This window comes from Copadichromis virginalis, linkage group LG10, assembly GCF_057382275.1.
Source record: "Copadichromis virginalis isolate Kocher_CV1m ecotype Utaka linkage group LG10, C_Virginalis_male_GT1.1, whole genome shotgun sequence".
Taxonomy (NCBI): Eukaryota; Metazoa; Chordata; class Actinopteri; order Cichliformes; family Cichlidae; genus Copadichromis; species Copadichromis virginalis.
In genome coordinates this window covers 16,267,519-16,284,619 of record NC_140627.1, presented here as the reverse complement: position 1 = coordinate 16,284,619, position 17,101 = coordinate 16,267,519, and the positions used below count along the sequence as shown (strand labels likewise).

The window sequence follows — 17,101 nt, the reverse complement described above, 5'->3', positions numbered from 1 at the left end:
GGATCTGGTCACATTAGTTGTCATGCATTGGGGGTACTGAAATACAGTAGGACGTGTTCTCCTGGAGTCTACCACTGGGATGTTAACAGTGGATTGGTTTCTAGGTCCTGTTGGCTGCCTGGGACCTCCATAGATCAGGTGTGCTCTGGATTCTCAGTGGGCTTGTTTTGTTGGGGAAAGTAGCTTAATACCTTTGTTGAGCAGTTTTTGTGGTCTGGTTTTCATCCACTTGTAGAGGCTGCTGTTACTGGGGAGTGTAACTGCGATGGGATGCATGACTGGTCTGCAACAATGTCCAGGTGGGTTGGTAAGTGTCAAAACACCACCCAGTGCCAGCACCCAAAGTATCCCAGATGAACACTGCATTGTAACAGGCAATCAGTGTTAGTTACCCTGTAGTTATGTAGTTAATGAGGTGGCTCATCGATGTACAGTACATCTAGGCGTCTCTAGTTGTCTGTGAGGAAAACGGGGTTTAAAAAAAAGAGAAAAAAAGGGAAAAACGGCAGGGTACTTTTTAATCCTTTAACACATCAGCTGACATACTCAGTTCCTTGTAACGCTTTCACTTCACCCGGAATATACTGACAATTAGCGCTGAAATGAAACAGATTTTCAGGACTTTAATTTGAGCTGTTGTGTTATTTAAGTATTTATTCATAGGAAAATAATTTATTTAAAAATTTGCTCGAGTATTTTCTATTATTAAAATTATTGTTGTTGTTGCTGCCGCTGGTGTTCATATTGTTAAAAACCTGTGGATCACAGAGTTATCGGCCCATTTGTATTCTTTGCCAAGTTTTCCACCAATTTCAGCACGCGCCAGCAGGAGTCTCCCGTTCCCATAGTAACAAGACTAGGATCCGTCCGTAGACAAAGTTAGCCAGTCTTTGCCGACTTCTTTCTTTGGTGCGACCAACATTAAGCCCTGTTAGTTACTCTGCACGGCCGTACGTCCGCTTTGCTTCACCTAATAAGTAAATAAGAAGTCAGCGCGACGCCTTATATGAAAGTAGCGACAGTAAGAAGGCTGGAGAGAAGCTGCATGGAGCTCGTTGTATAGCTTAGCCAAGCCTTCTCTATCAGAGACTCTGTTGTGTTCTTGTGTCCGGAAGTTCTGCTGGGAAAAAAGTAAGAAAGGCATGAAAAAGAGTAGCTGGAGGAAATTTCTGAGAAATTTGCTCGGAGCACACTGAAACACCGTTTGGTGTCTCGCCGAGGAGGCAGAGAAGGCGTCGTGCTGTTGTTCTCTCGTAATTAGCGGCGTGTATTAATCTAGCGATGGGTCTGCCGACGCTGGAGTTCAGTGATTCTTTCCTGGACAGCCCGGATTTCAGAGAGCGGCTGCAGTGCCATGAAATAGAGTTGGACCGAACCAACAGGTTCATAAAAGACCTCATCAAAGATGGAAACATGCTCATATCTGCCCTTAAAAGTAAGTACGCGCTGATTAATAGCTGATTCTTGGGAGCGAATGTGCTTTACAGTTTGCAGTGATTTATGCAACCTGATCCAAAGGGAAGTCCTCTGGGTATCATTCCAAACAGAACCACTGTAGGGACTTGAACCTTGAGTGTCTCATTTTTCATTTGTGTGTGTAGTATGAGCAGGACAGTTTGGAAGGTAGTTACAGTGTTATGCACAGTGTAGGTCTGTGATATACACAGCAGCTATTGCGCGAGTTAATAATTAATAATATTTGTTCACCTTAATTTGTTGATGTAGGTCACCTTTACAATATTGTAGTCTGCTGTTACATACAGGTTTTAACTAGCAGAAAGCAGCAAACAGCTGACAACTGCCTTGAGGGCCCAAAACAGCAGGACCACCGCCTAACCTCCACCCACCAAGCTACTATTGGGTGTTACCTGATTTCGGCTAGATTACTGAAAATATATAAAAAGACCATGTCCACATTAACTATATCAGTGATGTTTTTGATTTTTTTTTTTCTATAAACAGTGGGTATTTTTTTTAAAAGTGGCAGAAGAATGTTAATTTAGCTTGTTTTGCTTGGGTATTAGTACTAAACCTAAAGGCACTAAACTCTCAATTTCTTTAAAACAGAGGAAAAGTGGAAATATTCACATTTTTGCACATATGAATCTTTATTATTATCACATTTGGGGTTTTTCCTGAATACAATTTTTTTTAAACGCCAGCCCCAGAATACCTTGTATTTATTAAATGGTTGGAAATAACTGGAACACGCAAATGCTATGCAAAGAAAGTCTTAAAGAAGGTTGCTCAGTCTCATGGCATTCACCATCAAATAACCTTACATAGTACAGGTCAGCCCCCAAAGATCGCGTTAATGACTGTGTGTTTATTAATTTTGACACCTTCATTTGACAGTATAAAGGCACATGGCTGGGTTACTGACTGGGTGCCATATTCTTGTCCTGATGACAGCTTTCAAACAGCATATACCTCCTTGTTGTTTGTAGTGTTTGATTAAGGTGGGGGGGTGGGGTTTTTGGCTCACCTGTTGGCTGAGGTCATCACCTGCCGCTGCCAGCTGTATACACACAAGGTCAAAACAAGGCAGAGGTTTGTCAGAAAACCTTACCTACTTCCGAACTGGATGAAGAAGAACATGAAGTCTAAAGAGGCTGAAGCTTCAATTTTATTGTTTGATCACCACATTTCAGCTTGCAGCTTTCACCAGGGTGAAGCAATAATACCACAAGTGTTGCTGGAGTTTTAACCTCTGTTAAAAGAAGCATGACCAGACTTCAAAAACAGTAAATATAGGACAAGAAGTATGCTTGTGAGGGACAATGTGGGACATATTACCAATGCTGAGAGTAAATCAGTGAAAGAGAGATATATTTTATTTGAATGTTTTCCAAATCTCTTGCTAAGTAAATATGTGTACTTTTTCGCATTAGATGTCTTACTCTCATGCATCCTCTCTCTCTTAAAAAAAAAAATCCCAGCAGCCTTTAAAACTGTTGTTAACTGTTCAGAGGATGATTTCTCTGATAATAATCTAGGTTTTAGTTCATCCATGAAATGGCACATCTCATTTTGAGCTGAAAAAAAAAACCTCTTGAGAATCACCTACCACTAGTTTTACACAGTTATTAAGGGTTTTCGAGTCTTTATTGTAGTTGTATATTTTATTGTGTTTATACTTCACAAAAGTCTCCAATGTTTGTGTTATTGTGGTGATTTCCACATGTTAACTTCAGGAGAACCTTGATGAAATGATGTCTTTTGGTGCAGCCTCTAAGTAAAAAGCCATACTTTGGAAAAAGTGTGTGCCTAACAGTGTTGAATTGTAAGATTGAGGGAACACGAGGGGGTCACCTTAAACACACAAGGTGTTTGACTGCTCTGTGACCACACAGATGTGAAATAACCTGAAAACCAGTCAAAAGCAAGTTATTTGACACCAAACAAACCCTCATCAGAATAAGCACATTAAGCACATTTTTCTGCACGAATGCAGTCTAGGACATAAACAGTCCTGGACACCAAATCGAGTGCAGAATGAAGTGGTTGTTTTGTTGTTTTCATACATTCAACCTGAACAAAGTTTTTGCAGTAATCTGGTGTACACTGATAGAAATATAAATGACAGTTTAATGGTTTTATTACCAGTTTGCAGTGGAGTGGTATGATTAAGATGTTTTCTCAGCGGCTGCCCTGCACAACAATCTCAGGGTGTGTTAATGACAGAATGCAGCCAAGTATTTTGTGTGCCTTAGAGAATAAACTGTGGTATTAAACTCTATTATTGGAGTGTTGTTTGGACACGTAAACACACAGGAGATTGTTGCAGGGTGTGGCACTTCATTTACATCACACTTGAAGAGACTTGTAGGAAAATATATTAATGGTTTATTACAGGATGGAATAAGTGATTTTTCCCTGCAACCTGTAGAACAAAGGGAGCATTTCAGGTGGCCGCTGATGGCAACTTGTGCAAAAAGCTAAACAGGCTAAGTTAAAGATGTTACCCGTAATCCAGCTGTTAACAATGCTTTAGTTGACGTAATGAACTTCTACCTGTCTTCCTCAGGTCTTTCTCTTGCTGTACAGCGATTCTCACAGTCTCTGCAGGAGTTTCAGTTTGAATGCATTGGAGATGCAGAGACTGATGATGAGGTCAATATAGGTGAGACAGAAATGCCACTTTTTACACAAGCTTGCACAATATTTAAGATATGCAAAGCCTTTTACAGCAGTGGGATGTGTTATTTATTTTGCAGCCCAGTCTTTAAAGGAGTTCTCTCAGCTCTTAAGCACCATGGAAGAGGAGAGAAAACGTCTGGTAAGAAAATGTGTGATTGTATTTGAGTGTGGGTGCGTAGAAATACAGACTTGGTAGCAGTTTGATACATTGATAACTAACTGTAGGATGTTTGTTCTTGTAGATATTTATACCTGTCATCTTTCTCTGGCTGACTATGCTCATCTCTTAAAAAAATTAACCAAACTGCTATCACCAAAGTCTAAACCAACCAGAAATGTGTTCGCACTCTATGTCTCCTGTTGAGCAGCAGAAAGCAGCAAGTGCATCCCATCTTTAAGCACCTGTAATTTTTTTTTTAATAGTAAGAATTTGAAAATACTGTGGCAGCATGAAAGGGAAAAAATACCACTTGAATCTGAGGCTTCCTTCAGGTCTGCAGAACTTTATCACGAGAGAACTGAAACTAGCCTGTTTTGGTTCCCTCTCAGTTCTTTCTCAGTGTCATTTTGGCCGAGCTGAAACCATCTCACTGTACATTACCTTACTAACTACTATACACTGACCAAAAAAGGAGTAAATATTAAAAATAGGATCACCAGGAGGCTAGAAAGCAATTTCAAATGAATGCTAATGATCAACCCAATATGTGACTGTAAATGTGTTCACAACTTTTTCACCAGCCCAAGTGGACAAAAAAAAAACATGTTTATTCACCATTACTGATTAAGATTTAAGTCATTAGTTACTAGGGCTGCTCGATTATGGCAAAAATGATAATCACGATTATTTTCACTGAAATTGAGATCTCGATTATTTGACGATATTTATTTAACCCTTTAAGACCTACCATAGAACTAAGTCCGCCAGAGCTTATATTATTTTTTTACATGTTGTAGTGCCATTTGTGGGAGCATTTCAAGTTGCTATACAACTGATATGGCCCATATTTTAATAATATGTATGCATTAAGTCCATAGTAACTACATTAATTGCAAAAAAGTGCAATAAACTACAAAAAAATTGAAAATAGTTTTTGTTTTGTTTTTTACATATATTTCTACTTGGAGAAATTTAAGAGGTTTATCCCTTAAAACTTTAAATACAAAAAAGTTGCAAAAAATAGTTTACAACAACAGGAAATTTATTTTGAGTGTCTTCATAGTTTTATTTTTGAGATACACCAATTTTTATATACACTGCAGAAAAAACAAAAAAACAATCCTATGATGCAAATTTGCAAAGAAAACAGCAGGTGCATCAAAATAAACTATTTCCAGCAGTGCAATTTGAGTTCTAAGCATCTCAGAAACTATTCAGAAAAGTCAAACATGACCAGTATAGGTTTTTAAGGCCTACAAGTAAAAAACTACATTTCCGCGAAAATGACGTCACTTCCAGTTTCGGCCAGGAAATGGCGGACATGCGATAGTTCGTGCTGATGTCTGTTTCACTGTGGGAAGTGTTACTAACAGCTGATCGGATCGACAAAGCATGTTTCTGGAATATTATGTTTTTGTTCCTGCAAGCGCTTTTTATGCAATTTTTGCAAAGCTATATGTGGAAGGAAACCGTGACCGAGGACAAGCTGATGGCATAAGATGTAAGTACAACTCCTCCGGTTTCATATACAAAACAAATTATTGCGCTAGCTTACACGGTTCAGGTTCTACAGGGATTTAAAAATCGTTACACAAAACGGAGCGTGCTGCTCTGACCGGATTTAAAGGGTTAACAATGACTTTAAAAAATAATATAAAATAGTGTGCAACACCACTGAAGTTTTTTTTAACCTCTCTTTTCAACCAACGGCAGTCACTCTCCTCTCCAAATAACTTCTGCTTAGCTTTCCGAGCTTCCCTCGGGTCCTCTTAATCAGCGGTCTCCAACCTTTTTTGCGCCACGGACCAGTTTATGCCCGACAATACTTTTTACGGACCGGCCTTTAAGGTGTCGCGGATAAATGAGGGAGGGGCTAATAATCGGCTCAGTCATTTTTAATGATCGTTGAAAGCCCAGATCGTAATCGTGATTAAAATTCGATTAATTGAGCAGCCCTATTAGTTACTATGTACAGGATTTCTGTTTAAAAGCTGAACTCATTCTTAGCCACTGTCACTTCCTCGAGCTCCTACTTCAGTCCAGTTCCCACAAGTCTGATTCACACCTTCTTCTTTTTTTAGTGAATACGTTTTACCGACAGCACTTTGTGCACCATGGCAATTTGGGAAATGTCTTTGACTCAGAGAACCTCCATCAGTCAGAGGTCTTTGTTTCAGGGTGACTCGAGTCTGGCACAGTCTGTGTGAAGGCAAACCTGTGCGCATGTGCAATGTATGTGCATAGTATGCAACCTCATGTGTGTGTCTTTGTGGTTGTGAGCACGGTCTGGTTACAGAGGCACCATGTGGAACCTATTCTGCCAATTCCCCTGTGAGCGTGAGCACAGCCCCAGTGCCTGGGAAAGTCCATATAAGGGTCCTGTGTGTGTGTGTTTGACTGCCCATTTCTCTTTGTGAGTGTGTATGTGTGTGCACGCATTTCGATTGCATGCTTTTCCACTTAATGTGGCACTACTCCAACCCTTCTAACAACATCATTATTATCATTATTATGTTTAAGGGAAATTCCAGCAAATGAGTTCCTCTGAAATACCTACCCGTCCAACCTGAAAAGACCATTATTGTGACCTGACAATGGACTTCAGTCTCTTAGATTTCACTTTCATCCAGCTGAATGTAATAAGAAACCAGATCTCTTTTGGGGTATTAGGGCAGCACGAAAGTCAAAGTGAAAGTGGAGTCATGATGTGGGAGTGGGGGTATATTTATAGTCTGATGCTTAAATCAACTGAGACAGAACAAAGTAAGATTTGACCGACATTTGCAATATATAGACTCCTGACTAAAGAGGGCAGAGACCTAATGTAAACACCAGAGTCCTCATTTCTGATAACCCCTCTGTACCACAGCCTCTCACTCACAAGTTTCTCATACATACTGCAGCAACTCAACCAGCAGAAATGTTACAGCAGTTTTACTGTAATTTTTCTGATGAAACAGGCCAGTGTTGGCCAATATTTTGTGAAATACTTTGCATCAGAGCTCTTTGGTTTGCAGTATTTCAATGACTACTGGCAAAAAAACAGTTTTATGTCTAGTGTTTTTAAATAGAGTGATGTGCAAAAGTCTTGAGCCACCCCTCATGTCTTTATCTTTTTCTAGGACAACAGGAATACATTGTATAAAGCAAAAAAAAAAAAAAAGGGCATTTCTGACAAACCTTATAGTCAAAATTGGATATCACCACCGAGCAACTTTATTCTTCAACAAGACCTGAACTCTCTTTGGCAAGCTTTCTTTCTTCAAGTAGTCTTCAGGAACAATTCTACAGGCTTCTCGAAGGACAATCAGATTTTTTCTTTTTATCCTTTGGATGTTGGCTGCCTTTTGTTCCATTCTAATCTCACACTGTTGTTGTTGATGTTGAAGTCCAGGTTCAACATTATTGTGGGGAGGCCAATCCATGACTAATAGTGTTTCATTGTGTGTTTTCTATCCAGGTATGCGGTTTGTTTGGGGTAATTGTCATTTTGCAAATGGTCAGATACAAAGACTGGATAGCAAATGTGTGAAAAAGGAGCCGATGTCAAAAGAAAAGCTTTAAAAGACCTTCAGAAAGTCTGGCTTTGGCACAATATAAAGGAATGTGAGATGGCTTGAGGCTTTGGCAGAGTACTGTATGTGCCAAGCATGACGAAATCATAACTAAATGTTTGTGCTGGGTGTTACTGTGATGTTTGAACAGCTCTTCAAGGTGATGAAGCTTAAGCTTTGTTTTTGTTTTGTTATGTCAGCAGCAGGTAAAGTGTAGGCATTAAAAGGTGTTTGATTATTCAGATCATTTGCTTTGCTCAAATTAGAGCTGGGCGATAGAACGATAACGATATGTATCGCGATATAACTTTTACTCGATAGAGAAATTAAGCTATCGCGATAGACCTCGCCGCTCTTGTTCTCTTAAAAAAAAAAAAAAAAAAAAAAAAGGTCAGCCGATCCAAATTCAGTAGCGCAGAGCCACGTCGCGTGACTTGTTACGTACAGCACAAGTGCCAAGCCGCACGTGTGTTTGTTTGGGAAGCAGCCAGCGGGTAATGGAGCCAGCGCGTAATGGAGGAAATGAGTGTGCCGACTAGAAAAATCAACCGAGCGTGACCGAAGAGAAAACAGATGATGGTTCCAATGCCGGAGAGATTGTCGAACGGAAGAGCCATAGAAGTTCCGTAGTGTGAAGGTATTTCGGCTATTTCAAGTCTGACAAAAAACAGAGTAGCGTGCACTGTAAATTGTGCCGAAAGCAAGTCTGGAAATACAATAAACTGGTGCATGCGTCACACTGTGCGCCACGTTATTGTTTCGGTGAAATGAATTTCTACAATACTGTTACTGTTAATTCTACTCTCTGCAGTGTTTAAATGCTTACATATACACACAGTTACTGTCCCTCCACACATACGACTCGGTTCTGCTTCTATGCCCCAGCTTTGTTTACTTTTTCCCACCGAGGCTTCTAGACTTCTGATTGGCCAACATTTCTGCACGGTTAGGAATCTAGCGCCACCTGCTGCTTTGGCATGTTCATAGCAGCGTTTTCCTTCATTTCTGCCTTTATGTGTGGACGGGATTATTTTTTAAAACGAAAACGGAAAATCTCAGTTTTCAAAAATACCCGTGTACGTGTGGACGTAGCCTCAGTCTCTGACTGGAAACGCTAATTCGTCATTCGGCTTTTGTCAGACTAAATTAACTGTTAAAACTGTTTGAAAAGCTCAGCTATACAACAAGGAGAGATTGAGAATTTTCTTTTAGTTCTCAGTTTATTTGATACTGACAAAAGTTAGTCAGTTTTGTCTGTTCTTCTGTAAAACAAACTAAGATTTATTTTTAGAATTAATATTTTGTTTCTAAGTGGAATTGACAATTTAGTCTGTTTCATTTGTTCTATTTTGAAACTTAAACGCTTTAGCGGCTGTCTTTTGTGTAGTTTGCAATATTTGCCTTTATTTATCTGAAAAAGTCTCATGTTCCTTAAGTACATCTACCCTGTTGAACTTATTATGGGAAATAAATATTTAAAAACAAGCTGCTGATTATTTCACATTTTACTTGTGAGCAACGGCACATTTAAATCTTACAAATATAGTTATTTGGCTTATATCGTGATAGATATCGTTATCGCCTGAAATGAAAAAAACATATCGTGATATGAAAAAATCTCATATCGCCCAGCTCTAGCTCAAATATACATACCTTGCTACCTCTGTTCTCAATAATTTCCATTTAAATAGTTTACAATTGACAAGGTAAATAGAGTAAATCTCAACCAGAAATTTGCTTTTATACAACAATTTGGTGAAGTTTTCGATAGATTGTCTTGTTAGCATATTGATTTGAAATATTTTGAATTAAATTTTCCTGTTTTAAGGTAAAACTCTCAGAATAATAAAAGGCAAGCCTCTGCTGACCAGTTGATAAAAGCTATTTTGAGTGAGACGCTAAAGCCCTCATGGGAGCTGTTGCTTTATTTATGTTGCTTGTCTCGATATTTACTCGATATGACACACTGAGCTGACTGCATTTTCTGTTTTCATCTCTTAGATCCAAAATGCTGATGATGTTTTGATCTCACCACTCGAGAAGTTTCGGAAGGAACAGATTGGAGCTGTAAAGGTATACCTCCTCTTCTTATAGTCGAAGGGTCACTGCTGAGTAGATTATGAACATGGATGTTGCTTTCATTTGGTATGCAGCACTCTGGGTGGTGATCAGACAGATCACTCTGCTTCTTTCTGGTCCCGCTCGGGTTGTTAGTCAGCGATCAGAGAATCCAATTTGTCGAGATAAATGATGGATCACAGTCCAGTGTCAGCAACAAGGTCATGGGAACGGACGCTGGGAGGGCAAGAAAAGGAGCACGTCACAGACAGAGGGATGGTTGAACTCAGACAGACAGTGTAAACAAAAAATGAGTTTGGTGTCTGGTTTCAGCAGCTGTCTCGAGTTGTATAATCCAGTTTTATCTATTTTTTGGTTTCCTCTTTTCTTTTTCAGTGAAAAATAAGGATGTAGATAGCAGCATCACGTGGTCGATTACTAGTCCTGAAAATGAAATCAAAGCTCACTTCTTTGTATTACTGGAAGTAACTCCTCAGCCTGAAATGTTGCAGGTGTTTGCGTGAGAAATGCCAGTAGTCACTTCTCAGAGAATAGAGATACACGTGTGGCATTGAGAGCTACAGCTGTTTTTGTAAAAGAGATGTTATCGTAACTATTTTTAGTGTGCCCACCGTAACCCTTTGTGTACGGTTTGTCAGAAAGTCCTTAATCCATAGACAGGTGGAATATGGGACTCCTAGGGTTAACAGCTTGCACACCAGCTGTGAGGAAGGATGGTGTTAAAGGCAGAGCTAAAGTCAATAAAGAGGAGGCGTGTGTAGCTCCCCTGGTGCTCCAGGTGCGACAGGGTAGCATGGAGAGATGTAGATGATGAGATATTTTAAAGCCTCGATTATACACGGACCACTGGAGACCCAACGACTGAGTAATCATTCCAGTTATACTTCTTTAAACTGCACTGCCTACGCGCATATGTAGTTGGTGCATTGTAATTGAAATTCACAGACACCCAAGAAGATTCGCAGATGTGGAAAGTATAAAACCCACTTAAGTCTGAACAACACTTAAGTCTGGTGAAAAAGCGGCAAGAGACGAGAAATACGCTCAGTGGGGAAAAGGGTAAATGTGCATGATCATTTCAAATATCACAGTTTATGTGATTATATCCACATAAAAAATTATAAAAGTGGTTCAATGGTTTATGTTAAAATGTATGTATAGGTTGGCACAGAGCCAGATGCATCAGCAGAAACTTGAGGACGCGCTGCACGAAGCCCAGAAGCCACTGGCACGTCACCGTGACGATGAGGATCTTGACCGCATGTTGAGAGAACAGGAAAGAGAAGGCGATCCTATGGCTGCAATGCTCAGGCGTAAAAAGGACCGTGGCACAAAAACACAAGGTGTTTAACATTATATATGTTTTATTTTATTTATGACTTTATTTTATTTCACCAGGTCAATCCTTGTAAGAAGCTTTTAAATAGCAGCAGTTTTGTTTTTGCTACTGTTTGTATTTTTATTTATTTGTATGTTTGTTTTGATTTTTTGTAGAGAAACCTCGATATAAAGGCCCTGCTCCACCTCCAAACCGGTTCAATATTCCACCAGGGTACCGCTGGGACGGAGTTGACAGGTAGAGTTTGTGCATCGGTGACAGAGGAAAACCGTTGAGGACAGAACTGTAGTTTAATATTGAATGTTTTTAATACACACATCAGTTTGTCATTTTGCACATTAATGGTAAAGAAATTGTGATCATTTTTTTCCACGTCTATATTAAATTTGCGCCTAATTGAATGGATTGTCTTTGGCCTTTTAGCTTGTCGTATCATAATTAATAGGGTTATTTTATTTGTGTCTTGCAGGTCAAATGGTTTTGAACAGAAACGCTACCAGAGGATGGCAGATAAAAAGGCTGTGCAGGAAGCGGCCTATAAATGGAGTGTGGAGGATATGTAAAGGCTTTCAGAAAATGATGAATCTGGAGCAGAGCTAAAGAGCACACCTGCTCAACCTTTATGTATAATTTTTATGCTGTTAGAACAACAAGACTAGATGCATCTACGCAGCAAAAGTTCTTTTTTAAATAAACTACATAGAAGAATTTGTTTCACCTTTCCAAACCCTTTTGATACTGTACCATGTGTATCAGATGGAACTGTACAGAAAAATGAAGTGAAGCATGTTCACAATTTTTGTAAGAAGTTATTCACCGTGGAGCAGAAGCTGTTGTGGTTTCAGTGTTTTATTAAAGAATGTTTTTGTAATGCATTGTCCCAAGAGTGTTCAGGCACCTGGATCTTGGATAGCATTTGACATTCAGTCTTTTTAGATAATTTTATACACTTACAAAATCTTATACTGTATATAATGTTTTATGTTTAATTCATGTCAATGTCAGCTCGTGTTTACTCGGGTGAGCAGTACCGGCGTTTATGTCGGATGAAGAAGATGAAGGGATGGTCGGCAAGAAACTCAGCGGGAATCGTTATAGAGCGGACTTCCATGTCAACCCCAGTGGCAGCAGCAGCCTCAGCTCCTTCTTCATTTACATCCACCAAAGCCTTGTGGACAACTTTGGACACTATCAGGTCATTTGCTGGAGACATTCCTAGTAGATGAAGAGCCCAGAAATCAGTTGTGTTTTTTTCTTTACCAGATGATGTTTTGCAGTTTTTGTGCTCTCAATATAACTGTATAATTGATTCAGTGTGTCTCATTGGTGCAATATTTCTCACCAGAGAAGTCTCTCTTGTAGATGTCAAAAGCGTTCTCCATTCCCATGTTGGTCAGGATTTTCTCCAAGTCATACTTCTCCTCCATCTTAAATCGAGGGAGCTTGACATCAACCTCGTTGGGGCTCATCATGTCTGGGCGAGTCCAGTCCACAAAGTTCTGATAGGTCAGCTCCTTCTCCAGCTGTGTGGATACAGTGTCACTAGCTTGTCTGATTGAAACTGGACATTAAAGTACTGGTAAGTGCATCTTACCTTTTCCAAGCCTGTGGTATCATCTTCTATGTCATTAGGCAGGAATATGAGCATGCTGAGGTCATTTCCTTTATACGGCATCTCAAGAATCTGTCCAGAAACATTGTTTTTATTTATTACTCCATCAAAGATGATCTGACTTTCTAATCTAGAAATTTAGGCTGATATTTGTAAAAGACAAGTTTTAGATCATGCTGGTGAAATCCTGTAATAAGCTGAAAGTGATGGATGTTACCTTGCAGTTGGCCTCAGGAATGGTCGCAAAAGGAAATTTACTTTTCTGCTGCATTATCTTCACCGGCTTAGTGTCGTTCTGAAAAATAGGGGAGACAAGAGAAATGTTTTTTGTGTTTAGTCTCAAAATGATCTCAAAAAGTTCTGTCATGGTTTTATTCCAGCCATTGAGTGGATTTCGATGTAGAGCACACGTCACAACACAACTTGTTCTTGTTAGTCGAAGTTTGTGATGTGCTGTTGTTTGATATTTATTTGAGAACTTATTGGATATTACATGAATAATAAACTGCATTGCATAACTGCATAAAGTTGGAAAGTGATCGTCCTAAAAGCACGATTTTATCCCCTCAGAGCTCCAGGCTTTATGTTCTCATTCAGCAAAGTCCACAGCTCGTTTGTAGTATGACAGATCAAAGTATAACTGCACCATCCTATGCTGCCTTTCTGCACTGTTACCTTGTTCAGTCGAAACTGCGCATCAGCAGTCTTCTCCTCCTTAAACTGCGTGTTCCAGCTGCCCTTGAAGTAAATGGCATTCACGAGAACCAGCTTCGTCAGGCTACCCACTGCATCCTGGCTTAGCAAGTCCTTGATTTTATCTGGTAAAAAGAATTTATGAAAACTATTAACTATTACCAAAGATGCACTAGTTACTGTACAACATCTTCAGCTATAAAATCAGAAAACAGGGCAACAGCAAGATGGTTTTTATTTTTAAAAAAGGGGGAAAAAGCTTTATGATCAGTATAACAGGGAACAAAAAACAAAAATTCAAGTGTAGGCTTGAACAAAATTCAAGCCTACGCTTGAAGCCACTGAGGCACAGCTGGCTGCCGGCAGAGCCGGCGGGCACGCCGGTGCAGCCCCCTCTAGCTTCTGCTCGGTGGCTACTGGGTGACGCCTCGTCTGGGGATCCTCAGCCCTTCCCATGAGGGTGGCACGGATGCCCCTCCGGTGGTCCTCCTTGGGCTCTCGCACTCTGGGGCCTCTGGATGTCTGGGGCCTGGATCTCCTCCATGCCTGCTTCATGGCCTGGGGGACGGGGCTATGGCTCGCTACATCCTCTTGCAGACCATTACATGTGGAAACCATTTGAATACAAGCGCGCTGATCCACACAGGTGTGCACACGGGTGTTCACTGCTCGTAGACTTAAATTACACCTTTCTTGGCTGCTACTTCAAAGCACATTGTGTGCTGTCTGTCCTGCGTGCTGCACAACAACATTGAATATTTAGTATTTACTGCTGTTTACACTTAGCTAGATTAATGCGATGGTGTTGTGTTTAGAAAGTTGCTTTGGTTTTTTTTGCTTGTCTTCTATTCTTTCTCTCTCAACAGGTGATCCAGGAGATTTTATTTATTTATTTATTTTCCCCCTTTCTCACTGTCCCTCTCCCCTTCTGTTTTTCTTTTCCTTCCTCTTTCTTTCTCCCTTTCCTGTCCCTCACTCATGTCTGTCCCGTCTGTAACAACTGAAAATGAAATAAAATAAATAATAAAAACAAAGGTCGATCAAATGGACCAATACGGCAATGCCGCGATGATCCATTTGGCAAAATAAATCCATTGGGTATCCTTGTTGGTCTTCAGACAAATATTCTGACGGCTAAAGAACCAAATGGGACAGGCAAAAAAAAAAAAGAAAGAAGCCACTGAGGTGGTTGTTAGCGGGGGTGACGCGATGCTTCTGGTATGCATGAATTAATTAAACAGTCCAATAACTCCAGCAGTACTTATCTTGTCCTTTTTGGTCTTTGTTCCAAACATTTTAAGATAAAAGCGCAGCGGTCACAAACGTTTTGCCTTCTTATGATTAACAACACACCTGACGCTGATTACGTGCGTCCACCTTAAATACCTTACATAAACCTACCATACAGGAACTTAAAAAGGTGGAATCCTCAGTGGTGCTTGGTGCCACACCCTCAGGGACTTTAATGTTATATAAAAACACTGACAGCTCAATATCTGCCTCAGTCACTCTCCCTGATCCAGCTGAGTCACCAATAGGAAAAATCTGCTTTTCACAGGAACTTGGTAACAGCAATAAGAGAATACGTAGTTTATTCCAAGAAGATATCGTCTCTCTCCCATATATAACATCTTATTGGAACCGATATGTTCCAGATATCAAGTGGAAGACAGTCTGGATGGTCCCCCATAAATATTTGATTGTAAATAAGGTGAAAGAAGTCTCATTTAAAATTCTACATAAATGTTATCCAGCCAGTCACTACATGGTCAAATGTAAAAGGGACATAAATACTAATTGTACTTTCTGTGGGGATCATCCAGAAACTGTGACACATCTTTTTTGGTACTGTTCTTTTACACAGAGATTCTGGAAGGAATTTAGCAGGTTTGTTATTGTCCATATTTTAAGGGAGTTTTCTTTACGATGGGAAAATGTTTTATTCTGTTTGTTTAAGTTCCCCAAGAAGTATGATAAATTTTTTTAATGATGAATTTGTTCATACTTTTAGCTACATTTTTTATCCATAAATGTAAGTTTACTAACAAAACACCATATTTCTGTCATTATTTTAAGGATGTGGAAATGTACATACAATCAATATCAGACTCCACCAACACAAAGGCTCTCAAAACAATACATGTATGTGTATTCTTATAATTGTTACCTTTTTCTTTTACTCTTGGCTTTTTGTGTTCATGTTCTGTTGTTTTGTATACTTCATCTGTTCGTATGTTGTATACTCATTGTTTATTAAATAAAGTTTAAAAAAAGAAAAAAAAAGAAACTTAAAAAGGTTACCTCTAGCGGCAACATGAGGTATCAACCCAAAAATGGCTCCTACAAAAATAATGTCTTCTTTCAACTGGGATTAAGATTGTCTCATTTCCAGCAGGTGGCACCACAGTCCTATAACCCTCATAGAAAGTCCTTGTATCCTATTATTATAGATGGTAGATTTATAAATGGCCTGTATTTGTATCGCGCTTTTATAAAAACAATGAATGAATTTCCTGCTGCACTTAAGATAATATAAAGATATAGAATCAATAGCAGCCAATCCTAAATGGGCCTGAAAAATAAAAATATGTTAAAGACACAAGTGATCAAAGTAGAAGTACCCATCACATAATATAATAAGAATAGAAGAATTGGCCTGCTATTTACAGCAACATACTGCTGTGATGGTTTTATTAATAGCATGAAACCAAACAGTAAAACCCAGAGATAGTGCTGCTTAATACTGAATAGAAATTAGACTGGAAGAACTGGAAACAGAAAATAATGTGGACGGTGGACAATCCGGTAATAATGTCTCAACTGAACACAACACAACTGATCCCCAAGGATTTACAGTGGAGATCATTTAAAGTTACATTATGCTTACCTTGTGTCTGCTTCTCCACCCAGCTGTTGATGTGGACCCTGGCCTCCTCTGCATTTCCTTTGAAGTCCACAGACTCGAGCTCAGCGTTGTAATGCTTTTTGGTGCCTTTTAAAAATTCCTGGAATTGTGAAAATAAGTCACTCGAAACAGATTCAACAAACTACGGAGACTTCAATCAAGTTCAGTCACTGTGTTAAAACATTTTCAGTCCTTTGGATGCAGTTGAAGCTTGAACTAACCAGTCAGCCTTTGTCTAATAAAAGATTAAAGCAAATAGCTTGTTGGATGCCAATTTAAGTAGCCAGCATAGAAAAATACACAGATTGTGGGTAAGCTGGTTTGTAACGTTTCGGTTCAGATGGCAGCAGTTTTTGCTGACAAATGTAAGTTTTAGTATTTCTAAGTATTAATAAATTACTGTTTTACTTCTTTATATATTTCTTTATACTATTTGCAAATATTTTAAAAGTTTAATCTGCTGTGATGACTGGAACACAAAGGAGAGAAATGGTGCCTTGTCTCTTGTTATGAACTGTAAATAGCTAAGTGCTTAGAGCAGCTGGTCCTAGCACACTTCAAATCCTGTCTCCCCCCCACCCTGGACCCCCACCAATTTGCATACCGCCAGAACAGGAGC

At 39.4% G+C, this 17,101-nt stretch overlaps 2 protein-coding genes across 4 annotated transcripts; one reads left to right on the top strand and one right to left on the bottom strand.

Annotated features, from left to right (window-relative positions):
* The first annotated feature begins 843 nt into the window (after positions 1–843).
* On the top strand, positions 844–12,147 carry LOC146700143 (rho GTPase-activating protein 42-like). Of its 3 annotated transcripts, none has more exons than XM_085470229.1 (6): positions 844–1,435; positions 4,028–4,123; positions 4,218–4,279; positions 9,856–9,927; positions 11,428–11,509; positions 11,742–12,147. In XM_085470229.1, exons 1-6 carry the CDS (start codon positions 1,282–1,284, stop codon positions 11,870–11,872), a joined length of 597 nt encoding a protein of 198 aa, XP_085326355.1. In that variant the 5' UTR covers positions 844–1,281; the 3' UTR covers positions 11,873–12,147. The 3 variants fall into 3 exon arrangements, with proteins under 3 accessions (XP_085326355.1, XP_085326356.1, XP_085326357.1); XM_085470230.1 differs by lacking the exons at positions 11,428–11,509; positions 11,742–12,147 and adding exons at positions 10,879–10,992; positions 11,095–11,276; XM_085470231.1 differs by lacking the exons at positions 11,428–11,509; positions 11,742–12,147 and adding an exon at positions 11,095–11,276.
* A 134-nt stretch (positions 12,148–12,281) lies between these two features.
* LOC146700142 (leukocyte elastase inhibitor-like) lies at positions 12,282–16,772 on the bottom strand. The gene is made up of 7 exons (XM_085471482.1): positions 16,767–16,772; positions 16,465–16,624; positions 13,560–13,702; positions 13,102–13,179; positions 12,867–12,956; positions 12,615–12,795; positions 12,282–12,487 (listed from the first exon to the last, which is right to left on the bottom strand). Exons 1-7 carry the CDS (start codon positions 16,770–16,772, stop codon positions 12,285–12,287), a joined length of 861 nt encoding a protein of 286 aa, XP_085327608.1. The 3' UTR covers positions 12,282–12,284.
* Between the last annotated feature and the right edge of the window lie 329 nt (positions 16,773–17,101).